The sequence below is a fragment of the Chlorocebus sabaeus genome, chromosome 26 (genome assembly GCF_047675955.1).
Source record: "Chlorocebus sabaeus isolate Y175 chromosome 26, mChlSab1.0.hap1, whole genome shotgun sequence".
In the NCBI taxonomy this organism is placed as follows: domain Eukaryota; kingdom Metazoa; phylum Chordata; class Mammalia; order Primates; family Cercopithecidae; genus Chlorocebus; species Chlorocebus sabaeus.
In genome coordinates, this window is record NC_132929.1 from 1,787,406 (window position 1) to 1,810,127 (window position 22,722).

General features: G+C 47.6%; 1 protein-coding gene across 2 annotated transcripts in view; it reads right to left on the reverse strand.

Moving 5' to 3' along the window:
• Positions 1-2,196: 2,196 nt before the first annotated feature.
• GABRA5 (gamma-aminobutyric acid type A receptor subunit alpha5) overlaps positions 2,197-22,722 on the reverse strand; it is an 81,734-nt gene continuing 61,208 nt past the window's right edge. For both annotated transcript variants that reach the window (XM_008017338.3, XM_008017339.3), the window contains exons 8-11: positions 14,099-14,242; positions 11,347-11,499; positions 8,024-8,235; positions 2,197-3,472 (exon numbers count right to left, since the gene is read on the reverse strand). In XM_008017338.3, coding sequence (XP_008015529.3) covers positions 3,173-3,472; positions 8,024-8,235; positions 11,347-11,499; positions 14,099-14,242 — 809 coding nt within the window. In that variant the 3' untranslated portion in view covers positions 2,197-3,172. The remainder of the gene's footprint in view (positions 3,473-8,023; positions 8,236-11,346; positions 11,500-14,098; positions 14,243-22,722) is intronic.

Consider the following 22,722-nt stretch of genomic DNA (forward strand, 5'->3'; position numbering starts at 1 on the left):
CTGGAAAGGTGGGACAACTCCAAGTGGGGAGGGGCTTCCAGGTCATAGCTAGACAACCTGGCTTAGTGAAACAGTAAAGCAAAGGAGGCAATCAGATACGTGTTTGTCTCATGTGAGCAGAGGGATGATTTTGAGTTTTGCCTGTCCTTCGTTCACAAGGAACTTCCTTGTGGGCAAACTGTGAGGGAGGTATGTAGCTTCTTATCTTTGTAGCTATCTTATTTAGAAATAAAATGGGAGGCAGGTTTGCCTGACATAGTTCCCAGTTTCACTTTTCCCTTGCTTTAGTGATTTTGGGGTCTCAAGATTTATTTTCACAGTCCCATGAGAGACATAAAGCATTATTTCTAAGACATGAGCATGACAAGTAGGTCAGAAGATTTACAACTTCCTTGTCAATCTTTAACAGAGGATGTTTGCTGTGCTATTTTAAGTTTGATAGTTACTCCAGAGGCATTTGAACCCAATTATTGTAGACAGACACATACTTTTAGGCCGACATTAGTCAAGGCTTTTCCTGGATAGGTCTTTAGATTCCAGAGAAAGTCCAGAAGTAATACTGATTAACAACATATTAGAATATTCTATTTGTGGTGATGTCAAAAGAGATACATTTAAATATCCTTGCTCTAAAAGTAGGGTACTGTAATTTATAATTATTTTCAGAAGTTTTTATTTCTTGCCTTATTCCATTATTCCCAAGGTGATTCTTATTATGTTCTCATTAAAAATAACAAACACTGAAATATCTACAATACAAAATCAGAAAGTAGAAAACGAATGTGACCTTTTTCACTAAATATTCATCAGAATTAAGGTTCAGCAGCTTGTAAATGTGGTTAGCCTATCTTCAAACTGGAGCTCATTGGAGGTTTTCTGTAATGAAGGCTAGACCTTGTCAAGAAAGTTCCTGCAACCTGATATGGAAGACATTGTTTTCTACTGTGGCAGCGATTTGAGTTACACATAGTGTACATATTTGGCCACACTCAGCAAAGATGCTGTTAATACTTGTGCATTTCACACTACAAATTTTGCTTCAAAGGAATAAAACAGTAAGCTAGTATTGGACTCTAGTTACAATGACATGCATGCTGACATATGGAGTGGGAAATGCATTGCCATCTGAAATTTATTTTGAAATGTAGCAAAAAAAAAAAAAAAGATAGATTGAGGATGGGTGTATTGGTGGACAGATAGAGGGAGAGGTGACAGGTGGTGAGGTCACCTGTTGCTTACTCTTCTATCGATGGACTGAGATGTTCAAAGAGGGTGTTCATGCACGTAGCCATTTGGACATAACTTACAGTATATTTTTCTCCAAACTACAGCACAAAACTAAACTCTACAGACTATAGGAGAGAAATGTAACTACATAGTATATGAAAACAGGATCTTCTATTGAGCCTTAAGTTTGTTTTTTGTTTTGCTGGGATTTTTGCTGTGGTATAACAGAGAGCACTCTCATTATACAAATATCATCATCATTTATAATAGGGAAATGCTTCCTCATGTGAACACTGAAGAGCACCTTTTCTGCTGGCCTTTACCCTTGCATTTGTGAGATCCTAAAACCAATGAAGGGGCAATGCAGGAGTTCAGGACTAACCTGGGCAATATAGCGAGACCCTGGTCTCTATGAAAAATTTAAAAATAAGCCAGGCATGGTGGTACACACCTGTAGTCCCAGCTACTTAGGGGGCTGAGGTGGCAGAATTGCTTTAGCCTATGAGGTTGAGGCTGCAGTGAGCCATTATTGAGCCACTGCACGCCAGTTCGGGCAACAGAGCAAGACCTTGTCTCAAAAAAAATAAAGGGGGGTGGGGGGATAATTAAATCTTCCCATATGTAAAGAACCAGGTAGTCACCATGCCCACAACAAACACCCACCCTGAAATACACTCAGAGAAGACTCTATCAACTCGAGGCCCAAGCGGCAACTGCACCACTGAGAAATTTGTGATGGGCTAAACCTGCTTTCACCTGTCTACCCTCACCGTGGTTTCAACAAGTTTTCTCTCCAGGTGCTACTCTATGGAATTAGGTTGGACCAGAGACAAGCCACCAAGTAAACGTTTTGTTTTGTTCTGCTTCGTTCCCAAGCAATTTCATGATGGGTTCCATTTATGTCACTTTCAGGAAATGAGTCCACCAAAACATGAAATTTTTAAAAAAGAGTCATATATGTCCACAAGATCAGTTCATTTTTTATTTTTTAATGAACATTTAAGATTCATATACAAAAGCTGACAGAGCAGGAAGTCCAGTCATGAAATACATACAAGGAAATAAAATGGAAAATAACTCAAGTACAATTTCTCACCACTGAAGCGCTACACGCTGGCTGCAGAGGGAGGTGGTCAGTGTTTCAGAGACAGGGATCACACAGGCCAAGGGCTGAGAGTGCCGTCAACACACTGTTTGTGGTCTGTTGAACATCTCCTTTCTTTCCTTGGCTGTTGTTCAGGTAATGGGTAGTGTGGGGTGGGGTAAGAAATGTGTCTTTTTCCTCCCAAAAAATTTAAGCATTTATTTTTTTTTCCTCAGGGAAATATTGTATTTGTGTGTCTAACATATGATGTATTTCTGTTGTTAATCTGCCTGCATAAATGTTTGCCGACTCTATTTCTTCATGTAAGATCATGCAGCACTTTCCTAATTTCAGAACAGTAAGAATCGTCAGAGGCAATTCATTTTGTACATAAATGTCCAAGTTTCCTCGTCATGAAAAACGTGCTCTTTATGATCCCTGTTGCTCACAAGATAGTTGTTGGTCAAGTCATAATCGTAGAGAGTTTCCTAAAATATTTATTCACTGGGAAATTTTGTATGAAATGACATTTGAAGTATAAAAAACATTGTTAGGTAACACTTGAAGCCGTTAAAAATATACGTATCTTGTTGGTAAACTATCAACGTATGATACTGGGCATCTGAGTGTCAGTCATTGTATCCCGTTTTTCTAGAAAGGTGTTTGCTTGATTTATCAATGGGACGTCTTGGAAACATCTGAAGTTACATATAGAAACATCAAGGCAATATTATTTGTACATATTATTAAACATGCAAAAATTTCCTGAAAGATAGCGCTCACATATGGAACGTCCCTGCGAGCAAGCCCTCCCCTCGGTACCATTTCGCTGGAAGCCTTGGAGTTTGGGAGCGCAGCCGGTTATTTTGGAGAGGCAGCTCCTTTTATCACCGGCTCCCTATTCAAATACGTGGCCCAGTACACTAAGTTGAAAGTGCCGAACAAGACTGGGAATACGATTCGGGACATTTTGTCAATTTTGCTGATACTGTTGTAAGTCTTTTTGCTTTCAGAAGTCTTCTCTTCGGAGGGTTTTACTGAGACCGAGGTTGTGTTCGACGTCCCTGCTGGAGTCTGTTCCTTCGGAATGTTTGGGGGGTGAGACATCTTCCCAGCTGTAAAAGCATTTGTTGACTTATTGAGCAAGACTTCACGCTTTTTCTGCAAAATATAATAGGAATGTAAGGACACGCCGTTTACAGGCAATGGTCAGCTCACCTTGGAGTTCTAAAGGTACACCTTTCAAAAGAGAGAAACACCTGCTTAGCCTGGGAGAGGGCCCTCCTCCACTGATGTCTCCAGGTAGCCTGCAGACAGGGCACACATGAGAGCTGTGATTGCTATGTAAGTCTGGCAATCTCATTACTGGATATATTCCCAGAGGAATACAGATCAATCCACCATAAAGACACATGCATCAGAATGTTCATTGCAACACTGTTCACATAGCAAAGACATGGAATCGACCTAAACGCCCGTCAATGACAGATTGGATAAAGAAAGTGTGGTACATATACACCATGGAATGGTGCAGCCATAAAAAAAGAATGATAAAAAGAATGAAATCTTGTCTTTTGCAGGAACATGGATGGAACTGGAGGCCATTATCTTTAGCAAACTAACACAGGAACAGAAAACCAAATACCACAAGTGGAAGCTGAATGATAAGAACTCATGAACACAAAGAGGGAAACAATAGACACTGGGGTGGAAGGTGGGAGGAGGAAGAGAAGCAGAAAAAAATAACCATTAGATACCAGGCTTAGTACCTGGGTGACAAAATGATCTATATAACAAACTCCTTTGACTTGATTTTCCTACAACAAACCTGCACATGTACCTCTGAACCTAAAATAATAGTTAAAAAAAAAAAAAAAAAAAAAAAAGGCCGGCATTTCTCAAGATCTTGACATAAATGGAATTAGGACTGCCCCCCTGCAAGGCAGCCATCACTTCTTTACCTTCAAGTGCACCAGCGGGAGGGAATAAGGTGTGTGGATATAAGGGAAGCCCTAAGATGTGGCCTGCGGGGAAGGAGGAAAGGACGCGATTAAACCTTGTGGTACAGAATGCACTCTTGTGGCAAGGTGCCTTCCAGCCAGCACAAGGCTTTTGAGAATCGCCCATATTGCTGCATCTATCAGTCATCCTCTCCTTTTCATGGCTGAGTGATGTATCTTTGCATGAATGTGCCACCGTTTGCTTACTCTCCAATCGATGGACACCTGGACTGTTTCTAATCTTAACTCTTACGGATTAAGCAGCTATGAACATTCTTGTATACATTTTTTGTGACGATTTTTTTTTGGATATAAAATTCTAAACAGGTAAGTTACATTATGGTGGAAGAAATAAAAATAGTGGATATGTTTGGAGAGGTGGGGTCAAGCCTTGCCTGGGAAGAGGCACGGTGACTTTTCTGGAGGCTGGAGATGTCCTCTACTGTGGCAGGGATTTCAGTTACACACAATGTACATATTTGTCCACACTCAACAAAGGTGCCGTTAATACTTGAGCATTTCACACGACAAATTTTGCTTCAAAGGAATAAAACAGTAAGCTAGTATTGAACTGTAGTTACAATGACATGCATGCTGACATATGGAGTGGGAAATGCATTGCCATCTGAAATTTATTTTGAAATGTAGCAAAACAAATCACAGATTGAGGATGGGTGTATTGGTAGACAGATAGAGGGAGAGGTGACAGGTGGTGAGGTCACAGCCATAGGTAATGTTAACAGCAGATGGTTTCACTGTAAACCTCTTTAAACATTGCTGTATGTTTAAAAATGTGCACCATAAAATGTTAGACAACCTGTGTTCCACTACTAAAGTAATACAGTCTCATTAATTGAAACTTGAAAAACACAAGAGAGTAAAGAAAATAAATCAACCGTTAAGAATAAAGAAAAGATAAAAAGCAGAAAGGCCAAGCATAGAGCAGGAGTCAGGGGACACAGGTGAAACAGGTGAACCAAAACCAGGCCAGGGGCAGGGGCATGAGGACCTCCTGGGGAAACCGTGCGGGAGCCTGAGGGAGGCGGGCCACACCTCAGAAATGCGATGGCAGTTTTGCCAGCCCCGCCTTCCCCACCGTCACGTGAGCGCTCATGCAGCTCCGCCAGAAGAAACCCATACACGTGAGTTACTGCTTAGAATGGTTCTAGCTCTGGGTGGAACCAAGTGAAGGGCAAGCCCTTTAGAAGACACCGCTCTGTCCTGAGGGTGCGCGTTTTTACTGGGAAGGAATGTGCAGCGGGGTGGGGGCAGGTGGCAGGGAGCACCCGCCTGGGACTCAGCAAGTCACAGCGCTGGTGGTGGAGACGCACACGCGCCCCGGAATCCGCCTGTCCGGAAGGACGTGCTCCCCAGCTGCAGGCAGTGCGGCCGGGTGTCAGCTCTTCCGGCAGCCTGAGTTGCAGAGGGCGGTGTGGCCAGACTCTTGCCCTTCCTGGGGAAAGCAGACACATCTGTTGGGCAGCGAGGCAGGAGTCTAAAGCCCTGGCCACATCCCTGACCCGGGGCACCTCCACTGGCCATCTGCTCCACACGGCCCAGCGGGGAGCCTGGGCTTCGCTAGGCCTCTGCCTCACCGTTTGGTTTCTTCCTCTCTCAATCTCACTGCCTCCTGTTTCCTTTCCCAAACCTTCACTCCTAAAAACCGCCACACCCCAAGCGCTGACCCAGTGTTTGCTTCTGGAGATCCCAACTTGGAACAGTGGTGAACAGAGTCTATTTTTTTAAAGTCCTCTCTACTTCCAGGGAACAGTTTACTCGGGTAGGATGACACCAGGCTGTGGTATTCACGCTCGCGTGCCGGAGTCTGACCACGGGGTGTGCTGCCTGCAGATGCTCCACGCCTTCCAGCGCACAGACCCTTCCTGGCGGCAGGGGTGGAACCCCTAGCGTCACTGCCTTCCCCGGAACGAGAGAGTCTTGACATTCCACAAGCCAGCCTGAGGCATGCTGCTTATTCTAGAAGACCTTACTCTCGTCGAATGAGACAATGCAGGTCACCTTCATCCTCTCTCTTCCCTCCAACCCTCCATTCAGAATTCAGATCTACGGCGATTAGATTAGCCAGTGATGGCGACACCCAACAACACCACTCAACCACATGTGTGCTCTCTCCATTCGCCGGGGGTTCATGTTCCTCCTAGACTCACAGGCATGAGCCTGACAACCTTGGTGACTGTCAGGGACCTCTGGCTGCTCCCTGACTTCATACCAGGCTCCAGCCCACTATCCGTCATGCACCGTCTATGTCCCAGGCAGGTGACAAACACGCACCTTCCAGCAACACAGTGCGGAGTGCTGGGAAGCCCCATCTCCCCAAACTCCATTCTCATTCCTCCCCGCACAGCACCTTCTCTGGTCCCCTGGTCTGCAGGAACAAGTTCAAACGCGTCGGCCAAGAACTTCCATCATCTGAGAACAGCCTGCTCCCAGCTCCCCAGTCCCTATCACCCAGTGCAGTCAGATCACTCCTGTCCCTCCTCCCAGCCCTCAAAGCACACCCACGCCCGAGGCCCTTCCTCCAGCTTCTCCTTTCCTCCCTCCATGAGGGCACCCAGCATGGGTCCTGCCAGGCCTTCCCGCAGCCACGCCCGAGGCCCTTCCTCCAGCTTCTCCTTTCCTCCCTCCATGAGACCACCCAGAATGGGTCCTGCCAGGCCTTCCCGCAGCCAGGGAGCTAGGCTTGGAAGTGGGGCTTCTATGTTGAAACTCCAGCAGGGGAGGGACTCCTGGCACGTGGAAATAGTGAAGGCACAATGGGCGAGGACAGGCCAGAACTCCTGACAGCAGAGTCCAACCCTCAGAGCAAGCAGAGGGCTGTGGATGGGATGGAAGCAGTTCTCCCGGTGGAACCAGGGCCTCCTGCTCTGCTGTAACTGGCTTGTGGTCCCTGGCTGGGAGGTCGGGACTTACACTTCGAGGCCTCTCTAATGCCTTCCAAGACTCCCTTCATGCTGATTTTCCAAAGGACAGATTAAGTTTTACTTTCAGGTCACCCCGATGGCTCTGACCTCCTGTTCTCTCCTTACAGAGATTTGTGTGTTCGTTTTCTGTGTGGTGAAATTAGCAGTTCACCATATGCTGCTTTATTTACTGTCCATGAATGCTATTCTTACCTCCCCAAGGAAACAATGCAGCTTGGAATCTTGGTAAATTTTTTTTCTTCAAATGTTCTTAAGATTTGGGCATAAATCACCCTTTAAATACTTGATGGTGCTTTGCTTTGAACAGAGTAATGCCTTCACAACAATTTATGTGCCTGGTAAAAGGGGGTCAAATCATGGACTCAGCGGGGCTTGGGTGTGCTTTGCTGATGAACTCCTTCCATTATGTTGGCGCCCCCTTCTCGACCTGAAGGCCACCTGAAGAGGACAGCCTGCATGGTGAAGTGGGATAAAACGAGCAGAAGAACAGATTCCACGATTAAAACCAGACGCGTCGTCCCTTAAGAGACAGGAGTTACTTCTGCCAAAATAATAGGCTTGAATATAAACAGGCCCAAGCCATTCACATCCTGTTGCCTTTTGCTGGAGTGAAATTGGGCTTGTTGTCAGTAAGACTTGGTGAGGGCCTTGAGTATAAGGGAAGGAGCATTTGGGAGCTGCCGGGTAGGAAAGAGCAGCACCTTGTCTAGAATCGGGCACACTTTCTCTGTCAAGGGGACCTGGAAGAAGGGAGGAGAAACAGTCAGTACCTTGATCTTAGCTGCTTCCAAGGCTTTTTTGCCATCCCAGGCCCAGCCTCTCTTGGTAAAGTAATTGACCGTGGCAAACTCTATCAGCGCCGAGAAGACGAAGGCATAGCACACGGCTATGAACCAGTCCATGGCGGTGGCGTAGGCCACTTTGGGCAGAGAGTTCCGGGCGCTGATGCTGAGGGTCGTCATGGTCAGCACCGTGGTGACCCCTGCGGGGGTCAGGCGGGGCAGAGTGGAAAACGGAAACAGGGTTCAGTGCCGGCACCCAGGACCCCAGTACAACATGACCAAAATGATAGACACAAAGGGGACTAGTGATTTTCATTTTTATTTTTTTTTTTTGAGACAGAGTCTTGCCCAGGCTGGAGTGCAGTGGCGTGATCTCGGCTCACTGCAAGCTCTGCCTCCGGGGTTCAAGCAATTCTTGTGCCTCAGCTGCCTGAGTAGCTGGGATTACAGGCAGGCATCCCCACACCTGGCTAATTTTTGTATTTTTAGTAGAGACGGGGTTTCGCCACGTTGGCCAGGCTGGTCTCGAATTCCTGGCCTCATGCAATCCACCCGCCTCGGCCTCCCAAGGGACTGGTGATTTTAATCCCAGCCTGCGCTTTCCTCTACGGTTTTGCTAACACCTAACAGATTCACAGCACTTAGATAGACAACTGCTGACGCTCTGTGTCTTGACTGTCCCTTCCCTTTAGAATATGAACTGAAGAGGGCAGGGATTGCGGTCTGATTTTGGCTCCCACTGCCACAAACAAAGCCAGGCAAACAGCCAGTGCTCCACAAAGACATGTAGAGCGAGTGATGTGTTTCTGTAGCACGAAGGCAAGATCCAAGGCAGAATGACAGTCACATTCACACCGCAGCCAGCAGGTGCCTCCCAGTGATTTACTACGCACCTGGACGTAGAGGGCTCCCTGCAAACAGGGAAGACAGACCTTCACCTGACTGCAGACTTGTCAGAGCCAGAGAATAACAGAAGCGCCATATCTGAATCTGGGTCTGGGCATGTCAGTCCCTCAAAGAGGGAACAGTGTCCCCTGGAGGCTGCTGTGCCTGGAGCCTGGGGTCACTAGGAAAACTCTGCAGTGACCACCCAGCCAGGCTGGATTCCTGGAGGAGGACGTTCCGTAGGACTGGCAGACTATGCACCAGCTACTGGGTCCACTGAGTGTCAGACTCTGGTCTGAGCTGCATTCTGGATGGCTGTCAGCATCCTTGTTTGGCAGGTTGGGGAGCCTGAAGATTTGGAAGTATTTAGCAAGGTGCCCAAGCTTGCCAGCAAGGAGATAAGACTATCCACACTGGGAGCCAGGCCTGTGGACTCTCGCAGTTCACAAAGCTTCCACCTGCTAGCCCTGCCTTCTGCAGAAGCGTGCACCTGTGTGGGCGATGGGGGTGTAACTAAAAACTGTGGGCCTGCAAAATTCATATGTTGAAGTCCTAACCTCCAGTACTCTAGATTATGGCCTTATTTGGAGATGCAGTATTTAAAGAAGTAATTAAGTTAACATGAGGTCACTGGGGTGGGCCCTCATCTGCTATGACTGACGCCCTTATAAAATGGGGAACCTTGGAGACAGACATGCACACAGGCAACATGCCGTGGGAGGGCTGGAGTGATGCTGCCATGAGCTAAAGAGCTACCAGAGGCCAAGAGACAGGCCGGGAACAGATCCTTCCCTTGCAGGCCCCAGGAGGAGCCAGCCCTGCCAACGCCCTGATCCCAGCCTTCCAGCCTCCGGAAGTGTGAGCTGATACATTTCTGCTGTTTAAGCCCCCAGTGTGTGGGACTTGGTTACGGCAGTCCCAGGAGACCAGCACAGCACCAAGGACACGTAGTATGCCTGGGGTTTCATTCAACGCCATCCTTCACAGCAATACAAGTACACAGTGAACGTCATTCCCTGCATGAAATCAACACTGCCAAAGGAATCAATAGAGATCTTTGATTTTTTTAGAAATCCAGTTAATCACTGTGTTGAGGGGGAAGAGCTCTGCGCAGGATCTTAAACAAGCCTCTTGAGTCTTCTTCTTGGGCCTTTAATATCTTAACATGCATCTCCCTCCTCTCCCTGTCAAAAAACCCCGACAGTAACAGGCAATCCCCTGCCCGCTTTCTTTCTGCCTACCAACTAAATTTCCCCTAAAGAGTTCATGAGGAACATTAACTTGGGGAGCACGGCCTGGTCACCAGCCAACCTCCACACCTTCCTGAAACAATCCTGAAGCTCGCTCGGGCTTGGCAAGTGAAGCTGGACTCTTGGCTGGAGGCAGAGTGATGAGGAGACGGGAGCACCCCTGCGCCCCTCACTCCTGAACTCCCTGAGCTCTTGGTCAGCCTACACTCTGGGGGAGCATTAAGATAAAACGCATGCTAACGTTTTCCTGCTTTGGAAAGGAAACTGCACTAGCAAATGCTGATGTGTGAATCGTACTTTACAGTTTACAGAGATGTGAGCACCTAGGACCACAACTGACTGGCAAAAGTGCCTTCAGTATCTTCTTGAATCTGAAGAAGCTGAGCTTCGAGGTAATTAAGACTCAGACGATCAACTGTGTCTGCTGAGCCATGGTACCTCCTGAGTTAGAGTTCTCCCAATTTAGCTGATGTCTTAGGGACGTAAAATGATGCTGCTGTAGGTTCTCATCGGGTATACAGATTTAATTGATTCCTATTGCATCTCTTTGATTGTTATTTGGTGACTAATTTTAAAGTGGCATGCACATTTCAAAGAAAACTGCCTGATAACTTACAAAGTCATACTTGATGAGAACCCAAAATACTACAGACTGAGTATTCCTATTTCAAAAATCTGAAACCTGAAATGCTACAAAATCCAAAACTTTTTGGGCACCGACATAACGCTCAAAGACAATGCTCCATGGAGCTCTCATTTCAGATTTTCAGATTAGAGATACTCAACTGGTATCATGCAATTCTTCCAAAATTTAAAAAAAACTGACATCCGAAACACTTTTGGTTCCAAGCATTTGGGATAAGGGACGCTCAACCTGCATAGCAAAATCTCACATAAAACAGATACATGCTGGCAAGGTCAAACCACGCAAAAAGGCTTTTCAGCAAGGAAATAACTATAAATAGACCATGTGATATTCCTTAAATCCTTCTTTGGAGAGAAATCCTAAACCCTAATCCTTAACATTAAATTCTTAATGAATTGGTCAATTTGTTTTCCAGGTCACACAACACAGAGGCAGCACTAGAAGTTTCGTGGAGGTTGTTGCTGTTGCTTTGGGGTGGTTAGGGTCAGTGGCAAAACGCCAGTGTCCAGGCCTGGCTTGGGGACACTCACCAAAAACTGTCCTGGCTGGGACTGATTCCCGGTTCAGCCAAAAGGACACCTGTGATAAGATCACGGTCATTATGCAGGGAAGGTAGGTCTGGATGACAAAGTAGCCAATCTTCCTTTTCAGGTGGAAGTGAGCTGTCATGATTGTGTATTCGCCTGCAAATAAGCAAATGACTGCACATCAGTCCCCGAGAGTCTCTGCTTGCTGCATCCAGGGAGTTCGCCAGGAGCCTCCCTTCCACTCCCCTGTCAGGCTGGACAAGCATTCATTTGTAGGATCTGGGTTAAGGAGAGGACACAGGAGGATGCCTGCATTTCTTATCGGTCATTTTATAAGTAAGTCTCATGACCCCTGGTCTCTGAAGAGCCTTTGCTGACGGACGCTCTTCCTGGGGTAAATCAGATTTGTGTGTTTTACTAATCTCCGGTCACAATCTGTGCCCCTCTCCCCCCTACTCCCTCGCCTGCTTCTGCAATTAGGATTTCAGGATTTAGCCTCCCCGGATATAACTCAGGATTTCACAGAGCCCTGCAGAGGTGGACAGAGTCCTTCTTGTTTCCAGTCTACTGGCTCCAGGGAGGTGAGACGACCATTCCCACCAGCAGCAGGCCCTGTGCTGGCTGCGTCCCAGGTGCAGAGTGAGATGCAGCAGCTCAGGAGGCCCTGGGTCCTGGCAGCTCATCCCTTCTGCCACCTACCAGAGTTGTGTCACCTGTTCTCTGAAATTGGGGGCATTTCCTTGGCGATGCCCCAGTGCCTTCTCTGGATTTGCCTGGCTGTGTGGGAGGCACGAGGAGACCTCCCATTCATTGCTGAGAATGATGCCGTCCTCATGGTGAACTGGTAAGGAGCTGAGGTCGGGGGCTGTGGTCAGGGAGTGTGAGCCCTGCTGGGCCAGGCTTCTTGCTGCCTGGACTTGCCTCTCCCTGGGGAGATGGGAAGTGTTCTTTGAGGGGTGGAGGAAGAGCAATTCAAAAAACTTTGGCTGAATTGCGAGGAGTGGATGGTGTGGCCAGAGAGCTGCGATGCACCGTGAACGTGGGGAGAATAGGCTTGGGGGCTCCATCAGCGCAGGCCCCGGTCTGTTACAGTAGTGGTCTGCGGCTGCTGGGACTGCATGTTGGGACATTAGAGTCTGACATCACAGTTGCAGTGTTTACTATTGGGATGGAAGCCCACAGCTCAACAAGGCCCACTGTGGCTGCTTCACTGAGTGTCAACTCAAAACATGTCGTATGTAGGAGATGAAGGAACCATAGCAATCACATGTGGCAAAATCTGCCGTCTAACACAAGAGGAGCCAACAATCTCAGCGGTGCCTGGACAGGCCAGCAATGCAAAGGTGCACTTTTCCCGTAGTCCGCAGCAGGTGAGGGAGCAGAGCCGGCTCGAAGACCAGAGAGAGAAATGGGCAAAGAAGAGGCAAAGGGTATGTTGGTAGCAAGGACTGGATCTCTACCAGTGATCCAAGTCTGTGTCTCCTTAGCACTTGAAGAAGTGAAATGGCATTCTGTTTTACAGTAGGGCTTGAAACTACTCTCCTACTTCTAATTCTTTTGCTGGTAGTTCTTTTCATTTTGTTATATTTTTGAGTTGAGGGTAGGAAAATTCGATCGTGTTTGTTTTAAAAGATTGTAGAATGCAAATAGGAGTAGAAATCCCAGTTATTAATATTCAAAGAACTATATGAAACAGTTCCAAACTGGAATATCCTCCCTCAGCATCGCAATTGCTTACACCAAACTCTTGCTACACTACCTTCCACTGGTTTCCATAAAACCGGCCCATTCCCTCTGCCTTTCCCTTTAGTGTGGTAACCAAATGGTGAAGCCATCCTCCCAGACTCTCATATCCCCCAGGGATGCCCAGTGCGCAGGCCTGTGGGTCAGCAGGGTGCTGACTGCCTGTGTGTGCACCCAGAACAGGCTATGCACTAAACGGCCTGTGTGCTCGGCCAGCTGCAAGGATAGCGGTGCTGACAATCAGCCGTGCTGACAATCAGCCGTGCTGACAGAGCGCTCCCCTGAAAATATCCTCTGGGGCTTAGAGCTCATTCTGCCATCAGGGCTCCCTGCCTCCCTTTAGGCTTTTCTCCAAGGCTGCAGAAGCTCTTTGGAGCTCAAAACCCCCTCCTTTGCTCACGGCACTCTCTGATGACCTTGACCCCTATGGCTGGGCCTGCCTGCCCTGGAGGTATCTGGCCACAGAACTTGCAGGCTCTGGAGATGCAATGTATCCTGTTCCTTTGGTCTCCCCACCAACTTTGTGTCAGGGGAAGCCAGGCTGGGATATTGACCCTGCAGGGCTCAGGCCAGCCCAGGGCACTTGGCATTGAGAGTGTCTGCTTCCTGCGTGTACATTTCAGCTCTTCTTTGTAGGCTGCCTGGTTGTGCTTTCCCAACTTCAACTCCAGGGAAATCTCTGCGCTGTTTAAAGTAGGAGGTGGGGCAGCAGGTAACTGGGGGTATTTGTAGGAAGCTGTCTGCCTTTCCTGCTTAGGGGTGTGTTATATAAGCAGGTCCACTGCAACTGCCGGCCACAGCTGGTGCCTCTGTGTGCTGCTGCAGGGAGGGGCGGGCTGGGAGGACTCCCTTGGCCAGCTCTCACACAGCTGTGGCCCAGGGAGAGCACAGCTGTCCAGGACAGGGTGTGCTTGGCTGCTGTGCCACCTCCCACGTGGGCCCTGCAGAGGGGTGCTGGGAGCAGCGAGCTCTCCGAGGGTGTGGTGGCCGGAGTGCACCTGGGAGCCCTCACCTGTGCTGGTGCTGATGTTCTCGGTGCCCACCGTCTGGCCCATCAGGTGGTACTGGTTCAGTCTGGAGCCATCTTCCGCCACCACCACAGACTTGGTGGAGCCGTTGGTCCAGACATAGACGACTTCAGAATTAGGGTAGGCATCTGTATGAGGAGGGGGCAGAAAGTGACATAAACATGAAATCATTCCCAGCCTGGGGAACACAGAAGCTTTTACTAAAGTAGCAAGAGAGAGGATGAGAACGTTTGAAAAGTCAAGGTTCCACGACCTCAAGAATGCATAGGGTGGCTGGACCAGGGCAGATGACACTGCAGTTCAGCTTCTTCCCATGTCTAAAGGCCTGGGTGCCAGGCTGCTGTCTGGCACTTCCTGGTGCGTGTGTGCTTCTCTGCAGAGCGCACGATGGCGCAGCAGGTGAGAATGTGGGCTCTGAGACCAGACTGCCTGGGTCCCTCCAGCCCTGTGACTTTGTCAGGTCACTTATTCTCTGTGCCTCAGTGCCTTCACCATAGAATGGGATTAAAACAGCAACCATGTCTGAGGGCTCCGGCTATGACTGCATGACCTACATCAAGATTTACAAGCACGGAGTGCCTGAAGCAGCACCCGGCCGCATTCCCTACTCCAAGCCTTCCACTCTCCAACAGGCACCTGCTGTCCATGCCATCCTGGGTATGAAGGTGCTGTGGCAAGCAGGACCTGCACCCCTGGTGTCACACCTGTGAATATGGTACCTTACTTGGCAAAAGACACTATGCACATGGAATTCAGGTTCTGGACCTTAATATCAGAAGATTATATATGATTTTCCCAGGGGGTGCAATCTAGTCACTTGCCCCCTTAAAAACAGAGAACTTCCCTAATCAGAGCGATTAGAAGCATGACAAAAGGGCTCCACTCACCGCTGCTGGCTTGAGGACGGGGTAAGGGGGGCCATAAGCCACAGAGAGTGGGCAGCCTCTAGAAGATGTGACTAGGCTAGAATATATGAATCTGGAAGCTTGCAAAGGAGCCCAAAGCTTAGGGCAGTTCTGACAGTCAGGGACTGTATTAGTCCGTTCTCATGCTGCTATGAAGAAATACCCAAGACTGGGTAATTTATCAAGAAAAGAGGTTGAATGGACTCACAGTTCCACATGGCTGGGGAGGCCTCAGGAAACTTACAATCATGGCAGAAGGCATCTCTTCACGGGGTGGCAGGAGAGAGGAGTGCCAGCAGGGGAAACGCCAGACGCTTATAAAACCATTAGATCTCATGAGACTCATTCACTATCACAAGAACAGCATGGAGGAATTGCCCCCATAATCCAATTACCTCTACTAGTCCCGCCCTTGACATGTAGGGATTATTATAATCCAAGGTGAGATCTGGGTGGGGACACAGAGCCAAACCATATCAGGGGCCACCTGAGAACACAAACGTTCATCTAAACAGCGTGCAGAGCACAGGAAACAGTGCTTCCCTCATCAGCTGATGACGAGCTGACAACTCAGTGCCAAATCTGCTCAAGGACGAAAGGGAAGCAGGGAGGGAAGAGAAGGAGAGATGCAGGGAGGAGGACATGGGGTCCTCTGGGAGTGGTAGAGGTCTGAGGGTGGAGGTGCCTCCTGCGAAGGCCTGGAGGGAGGCAGGCTGAGGACGTGAGACTCGATGGGATTCGTGGAGTGTGGAGGCTGCGGCCCACCCATCACTTTCCTCAGTGGGACTGGGGACGGCATACAGTCATTGGTGGCTCCTCCTGGGCTCAAGGCCAAGTGGCATACTAACCCGGGACCAGGGGCACGTGCCTGAGCACTGCCAGCAGGGAGAGCTGTGGGGAGGCCAGCTGGGGCCGAGGCCAGCCTGACCTGAGGCCTTGCTGGGAGCAAATCCCGTGAGTCCCTTTCTCCACAGTTAGGGGGCAGAGCTTGGATGATAATCCTTACCAGTGAATCCAGTGAAATTATCATTGAAGAGTGAAAGATACCTAGAATCACTGAGTGACATATAAAGCATCATCATGATTCACATGATCTTGTTTTTCAAACTACTAGTGACTATTAAATGGCCTATGGATATTGATGATGCCAATAGCATGAATAATGACAGCAGCAAGAGACAATGTGGTTGCAGTGCGTCAGCTGACATCACCAAGTTCTGCTCTCCTCATCACATTAAGGCTGGGAATAAATGACCTCTCGTGTCCATTTCAGCTCCACTGTTCAGCAACCAACACTAAATTCCTTCTCTGTGTCAGCAGTGTGGCGTTCAATCTTTTTGCGGGGACAAGAGTAAATGAGGCAATCAGGGTTGCAGTGCCAGCATTTGTCTTGATTTAGAGCCCTGGAAAACATAGAGCTCACCCGCCTCTGACCACACATCAGCAGAGCCAGGCCAGACGGTCTGAAACATTTTCACTCGTATCGAACTTGGAAATTCATTACCGATTTCCTCAAGGCTTCTTCCCCTGGGTTGACCCTGCCTGTCCTCTCCTAGCCTTGCGAATCCTGACTGGGAGGTAGCAGTGGCGCAAATTCTCGAGGTCTTTCAGAAACCGTGGGTCTTCTGAATAACTACAAAGGAAGTAAGGCAGCGTGGGCCTCACACTCACTACTAGGGTGGCCTTGAGCAACCTCTTTGCGCTCTCGGCCTCAATTTCCCCATCTGTAGATTGGGCAAAATAACCTCCATCTGCTAGTTCACTAGTTCATGACAAGTGGGTATGTGAATGTCGAGTAGCACACACCTGACTCACAACAGGTACGTCATCAACAGCAGCTATAACGGACATAACCGTGTGGGCAATGATTTTTGCTTGGTGTCAAATCCGAAAAGGTCTTTTTACTTTAATTTACTTTCTTATTGTTGGTCCAAAGCAAACTCAGTTTGTGAGTCTCTGGTAAGCTGAGGCAACTGTGTGACTCTGTGTGTTCGCTGCCTACGACAATGCAGATTAGAATGTAACAGGTTCTTAGAATTTTTGGGATTTGAAAATGTACAGGGTTTGAGTTATCTAAACTCATATCTCTAGGCTTCCCATTCTTTCTTTCTTTTTCTTTTCTTTTCTTTCCTTTTTTAGACAGTCTCTCTCTATCGCCCAGGCTGGAGTGCAGTGGCACGATCCTGGCTCACTGCAACCTCTGTCTCCTGGGTTCAAGTGATTCTCCCACCTCAGCCTTCTGAGTAGCTGGGATTACAGGCACATGCCACCATGCCCGGATCATTTTGTATATTTTGTAGAGACAGGTTTTGCCATGTTGGCCAGGCTGGTCTTGAAGTCCTGGCCTCAAGCAATACACCCGCCTCGGCCTCCCCTCTCTTTGAAAGCCTGGGCGGGAATGAGCAGAATAACAACAGCACAAGACCTTGTCACAGCACCCCAGTGAGACCATCTGCAGCCTCCTGAGCTGAACAACAGGTCAGCACCTAACACGTCAATTGCAAAACTTTGAAAAACACAAACGGATAAAGACATGTTATCTCTGATGCCCTACTGGATATCCAATATCTCTGCTTTAAATTTGACAGTAAAAATGACATCAGTGGGGTTTGGCCACACCCTTTGCCTTGCTTAAGATCAAATGGGAGGTAAGAGGAATAAGCCAATGGGGATGAACAGATAACATGTCTGCCCAGGTACCAATGAAGATACGCTCTCATCACCGTGCCACAGTAAGACCCTGCAGAATCACATAGGGTCATGGTCACGACTGGCCTGACAGGGAGAGAGTCAGAGACCATGCTGTTACCGTTTATGAACTTAATGGGCCCAGATCAGGAAAGAAGAAAAAGAACCGTCGCTCTGCCAGCAGAGAAGACTGTCTGCCTTGCAGACAGCAGTGAGAAGCAAGGCAGGAGGCCAGCAGTGTTTAGGAAGAAATCCTTCATGTAACAATTGCTTACCCCTCCCTCATACGCCGATTGGCTTTTTTACCTTCAATTCACCAGCTCCTTCCAATTATTTCCAATTTCCTCATGGAAAGCGGTATTTCCCAAGTCATCTGATCTTAAAATCGAGCGGCTGTCTTTGAATTACATCCCTCTTTTCCCCTCTACATCCACTTTTCATATCTGGCCACCACCCTGCTCTCTGCTCCCTCACTTCTAAAGACTTCACGGGAATTCCCAGCTTTTGGTTTCAGCTCCACAAATAGTGATTTTTGCGTATTCTTCCTCTGCTTCAACAAACATCACTCACCCTGCCTGCTACTTTTTTTTTTTTTTTTAAGTTCCGGGATACATGTGCAGGATGTGCATGTTTGTTACAAAGGTACACGCGTGCCATGGTGGTTTGCTGCATCTATCAACTCATCACCTAGGTATTAAGCCCAGCATTCATTAGCTAATTCTCCTGATGCTTTCCCTCCCCACACTACTCTGCCACAGGCCTCAATGTGTGTTATTCCCCACCCTGTGTCCATCTGTTCTCATTGTTCAGCTCCCACTTATAAGTGAGAACATGCAGTGTTTAATTTTCTGTTCCTGTGTTAGTTTGCTGAGGATGATGGTTTCAGCAAAGGACATGATCTTGTTCCTTTTTATGGCTGCACAGTATTCCATGGTGTATATGTACCACGTTTTCCTTATCCAGTCTATCACTGATGGGCATTTGGGTTGATTCCATGCCTTTGCTATTGTGAATAGTGCTGCAATGAACATATGCATGCATCTATCTTTATAATAGAATGATTTATATTCCTTTGTATATACCCAGTTATGGGATTGCTGGGTCAAATGGTATTTCTAGTTCTAGGTCTTTGAGGAATCACCACACTGTCTTCCACAATGGCTGAACTAATTTACCTTCCCACCAAGAGTGTAAAAGTGTTCCTGTTTCTCCACAGTCTCGCCAGCATCTGTTGTTTCTTGACTTTGTAATAGTCACCATTCCGACTGGTATGAGATGGTATCTCATCGTGGTTTTAATTTGCATTTCACTAATGATCAGTGATGTTAAGCTTTTTTCACGTTTGTTGGCTGCATGAATGTCTTCTTTTGAGAATTATCTGTTCCTGTCCTTTGCCCACTTTTTAATGGGGTTGTTTTTTCCTTGTAAATTTGTTTAGTTCCTTGTAGATTCTGGATATTAGACAATTGTCAGATGGATAACTTGCAAAAATGTTCTCCCATTCTGTAGGCTGTCTGTTCACACTGATGATAGTGTCTTTTGCTGTGCAGAAGCTCTTTAGTTTAATTAGATCCCATTTGTCAATTGTTGCATTTTTTGAAACTGCTTTTGACATTTTTGTCATAAAATCTTTGCCCATGCCTATATCCTGAATAGCATTGCCTAGATTTTCTTCTAGGGTTTTTATAGTTTTGAGTTTTACATTTAAGTCTTTAATCCATCTTGATTTGATTTTTGTATAAGGTGTAAGGCAGGGGTACACTCTCATTTTTCTGTATATCCTGCCTGTACTTTGACTCTTTCATATTTAAGACCCTTCCTGTTTGAGTGGTAATGCTACCCTGTCATTTCTCCAGATGAGGCTCCTCTTTTGTTTCAATACCTTGACAACTGATTGGTGGTCATTTGTGTTTTGTTCTGTTTTCCGTTATACCTCTTTCTATTCCAGTCCTACCACGTTCAGCTCAAAGCATGGTCCTCATAATAAATATTCCCATCTATGAATTCCAAATGGTTTCAACTGCACAAAGGCATTTAACCCAATTTTCCAAATGTGCCCATAATGAGCTCCTTGGAAACAGACCATGGTTCACGCTTCTGTGTTCCTCACTGCACCTAGCTGAGTGCTGAATGCTTAACACACCTGCTATAGAATGAATGTTTGTGTCTTTCACAAAATTCTTATGTTAAAATCTAATCCTAAATGGGATTGGTCGTAAGATCCTTTGGGAGGCGATGAGGTCATGAAGCGGGAGGCCTCATAAAAGAGGTCTCAGAGAGACCCCTCACTCCTACCACCATGTGAGGGCACAATGAGAACATGGCTGTCTGTGAACCAGGAAGCAGACTCTGATCAGACATCAAATCTGCTAGCACCTTGGTCTTGAACTTCTCAGCCTGCAGAACTGTGAGAAACACATTCCTGTTATGTATGAGTTACCCAACATTTGGTATTCTGTTATAGCAGCCTGAATGAACTCAGATAGAAATTGGCGGCGGGCACGGTGGCTAGCACCTGTAATCCCAGCACTCTGGGAGGCCGCGGTGATCACTTGAGGTCAGGAGTTCGAGACCAGCCTGGCCAAGATGGTGAAACCCCGTTTCTACCAAAAAAATACAAAAATTAGCTGGGCATTGTGGCAGGTGCCTGTAATCCCAGCTACTTGGGAGGCTGAGGCAGGAGAATTGCTTGAACCTGGGAGGTGGAGGTTGCAGTGAGCCAAGATCATGCCGCCGCACTCCAGCCTGAGCAACAGAGTGAGACTATGTCTCAAAAAAAAGAAGAAGGAAAGAAAAAGAAATTGGCACTAAGAGTGGGGTGCTGCTGTAACAAATACCTCAAAATGTGGAAGTGGCCTTGGGACCAGGTTACGGGTAGAGGCTGGAAGAGATGTGTGCTAGAAGAAGCCCACATTTTCATGAACGGACTGTTTACAGCAACTCTGGTGAGGGCCCAGGAAGAAAGGACGAGAGTTGTAGAGAAAGTCTCCATTTTCTTTGAGAATATCTAAGTAATCCTGAGCAGAATGTTGGTTGGAATATGGACAGTAAAGGTCATTCCAATGAGGTCTCAGATAAAAAATGAGAAACATGTTACTGGAAGCCGGAGGACAGGTGATCCTCGTTACCAAGTGGCAGAGAGCTTGAATGCACCATGTTCATGTTCTGTTCACAGTTTTTGTGGAAGGTGAAACTGGGAGTAATGAAGTTGAAAATTGGCTGAGGAAATACGCTAAACAAAGTGTTGAAGTGGCCTGTTTCTCTAATAGTTTATTGTAAAATGGGAGAAGAGGGAAATGACTTAAAGATGGAATTGTTAGTTAAGAAGGAAGCAGGCCGGGCATGGTGGCTCACGCCTGTAATCCCAGCACTTTGGGAGGCCGAGGTGGGCGGATCACCTGAGGTCAGGAGTTTGTGACCAGCTTGGCCAATATGGTGAAACCCCTTCTCTACTAAAAATGCAAAAATTAGCCAGGCATAGTGGTGGGCACCTGTAATCTCAGCTACTCAGGAGGCTGAAGCAGGAGAATCGCTTGAACCTGGGAGGTGGAGGTTGCAGTGATCATGCCATTGCACTCCAGCCGGGGTCACAAGAGTGAAACTCTGTCTCAAAAAACAACAACAAAAGACAAAAAAAAAAAAAAAAAAAAAAAAAAAAGGGAAGCAGAATTTAAAGATTTGGGAAATGTTCAACCTATCTATTTTGAAAGGAACGAGAAAGCCTGTTTGGGAGAGAATACCAGGGGTGGGGTGTGGCCAAAGGACCATTTAATAAAGACATTCATTAGTCAGCCATCCCACCTGAAGCCAGGAGCTGCTGTGCAAGACAATGGGAGAAGGCAAAGGAGGGATGCTGGTATCTGCAGGACGGAGAGGCGCCCTGCCCTGCCCTGCTGCGCACTGCCTTACCTCTTGGGCTCCGCTCCCTACTCTCCAGCACCACACTCCTCAGCCACCCCAGCAGGGGTTCTTGGGGACCCTGTTGTGGTGACGGCTGCACTCAACAGAGCAGAGGGGGCACGATGGCCTCCACCTAGATTTCAAAGCACCGGGGTACCAAGCACAGCCATTAGAACGCCAGTCCCAGAGAGCTGTGGGGCACAGGCACAGGCACAAGCTGCTACAGGGGCAGGGGATCCCCAAAGTCATACAGCCCAATCCTTGCCTGGCAAAAGTGCTGGGACACAGCTGCTGCCCCAGTGTGACTGGAAGACAGGGACCTCTTTCCCCATGGGTCTGCAGGGCAGAGCGTGGGCCAAGGAGGGCTATTCTCAAGCTTTAAGGTCTGATGGAACTTGTCCTGCTGGCTTCTGGTCTTTCTCTGTACCTCTCCCTCCCTTCTTCCTTCTCACTTCTTCCTTTTGGAATGGGAATGTCTATCCTGTGCCTGCCCCCATTATATTTGGAAGCATACAACTTGTCTGGTCACAGTTTCACAGCTTGAAAAGAATTCTGCCCAAAGATAAAGCGTACTTTGGGTCTCACCCATATCTGGTTTAGATGACATTCAGCTAAGACTTTGGGCTTTAGACTTTTGGATTGAAACCATGTGAGAAGAGCATGAATGTTGGGTGTCCAAGGGAAGAATGTGATAGACTAAATAACTGTGTCCCCCCAAAATTCATATGTTGAAACCCTCAGCCGCAAGATGATGGTGTTAGCAGGTGGGGCGTTCGGAGGTGATTAGGTTATAAGGATGGAGCCCTCATGAATGGGATTAGTGCCCTTATAAAAGGTGCCCCTGGGAATTCCACCATGTGAGGGCGCAGCGAGATGGTGCTGTCTTAACCAGGAAGCAGGCCCTCACCAGACACTGAAACTGTTGGCAACTTGATCCAAAACCTCCCAGCCTCTGGAACTGTGAGAAATGTTTCTGGTGTTTTTAAGTCCCTCAATTTACGGTATTCTGTTATAACAGCCAGACCAGACTAAAGCAACACTCAGAGTACCTCTTAGATGGTAACTGTCTTAGTCTGCTCGGGTGCCTTCTCATTGTCCTCACATGGCAGAAGGGA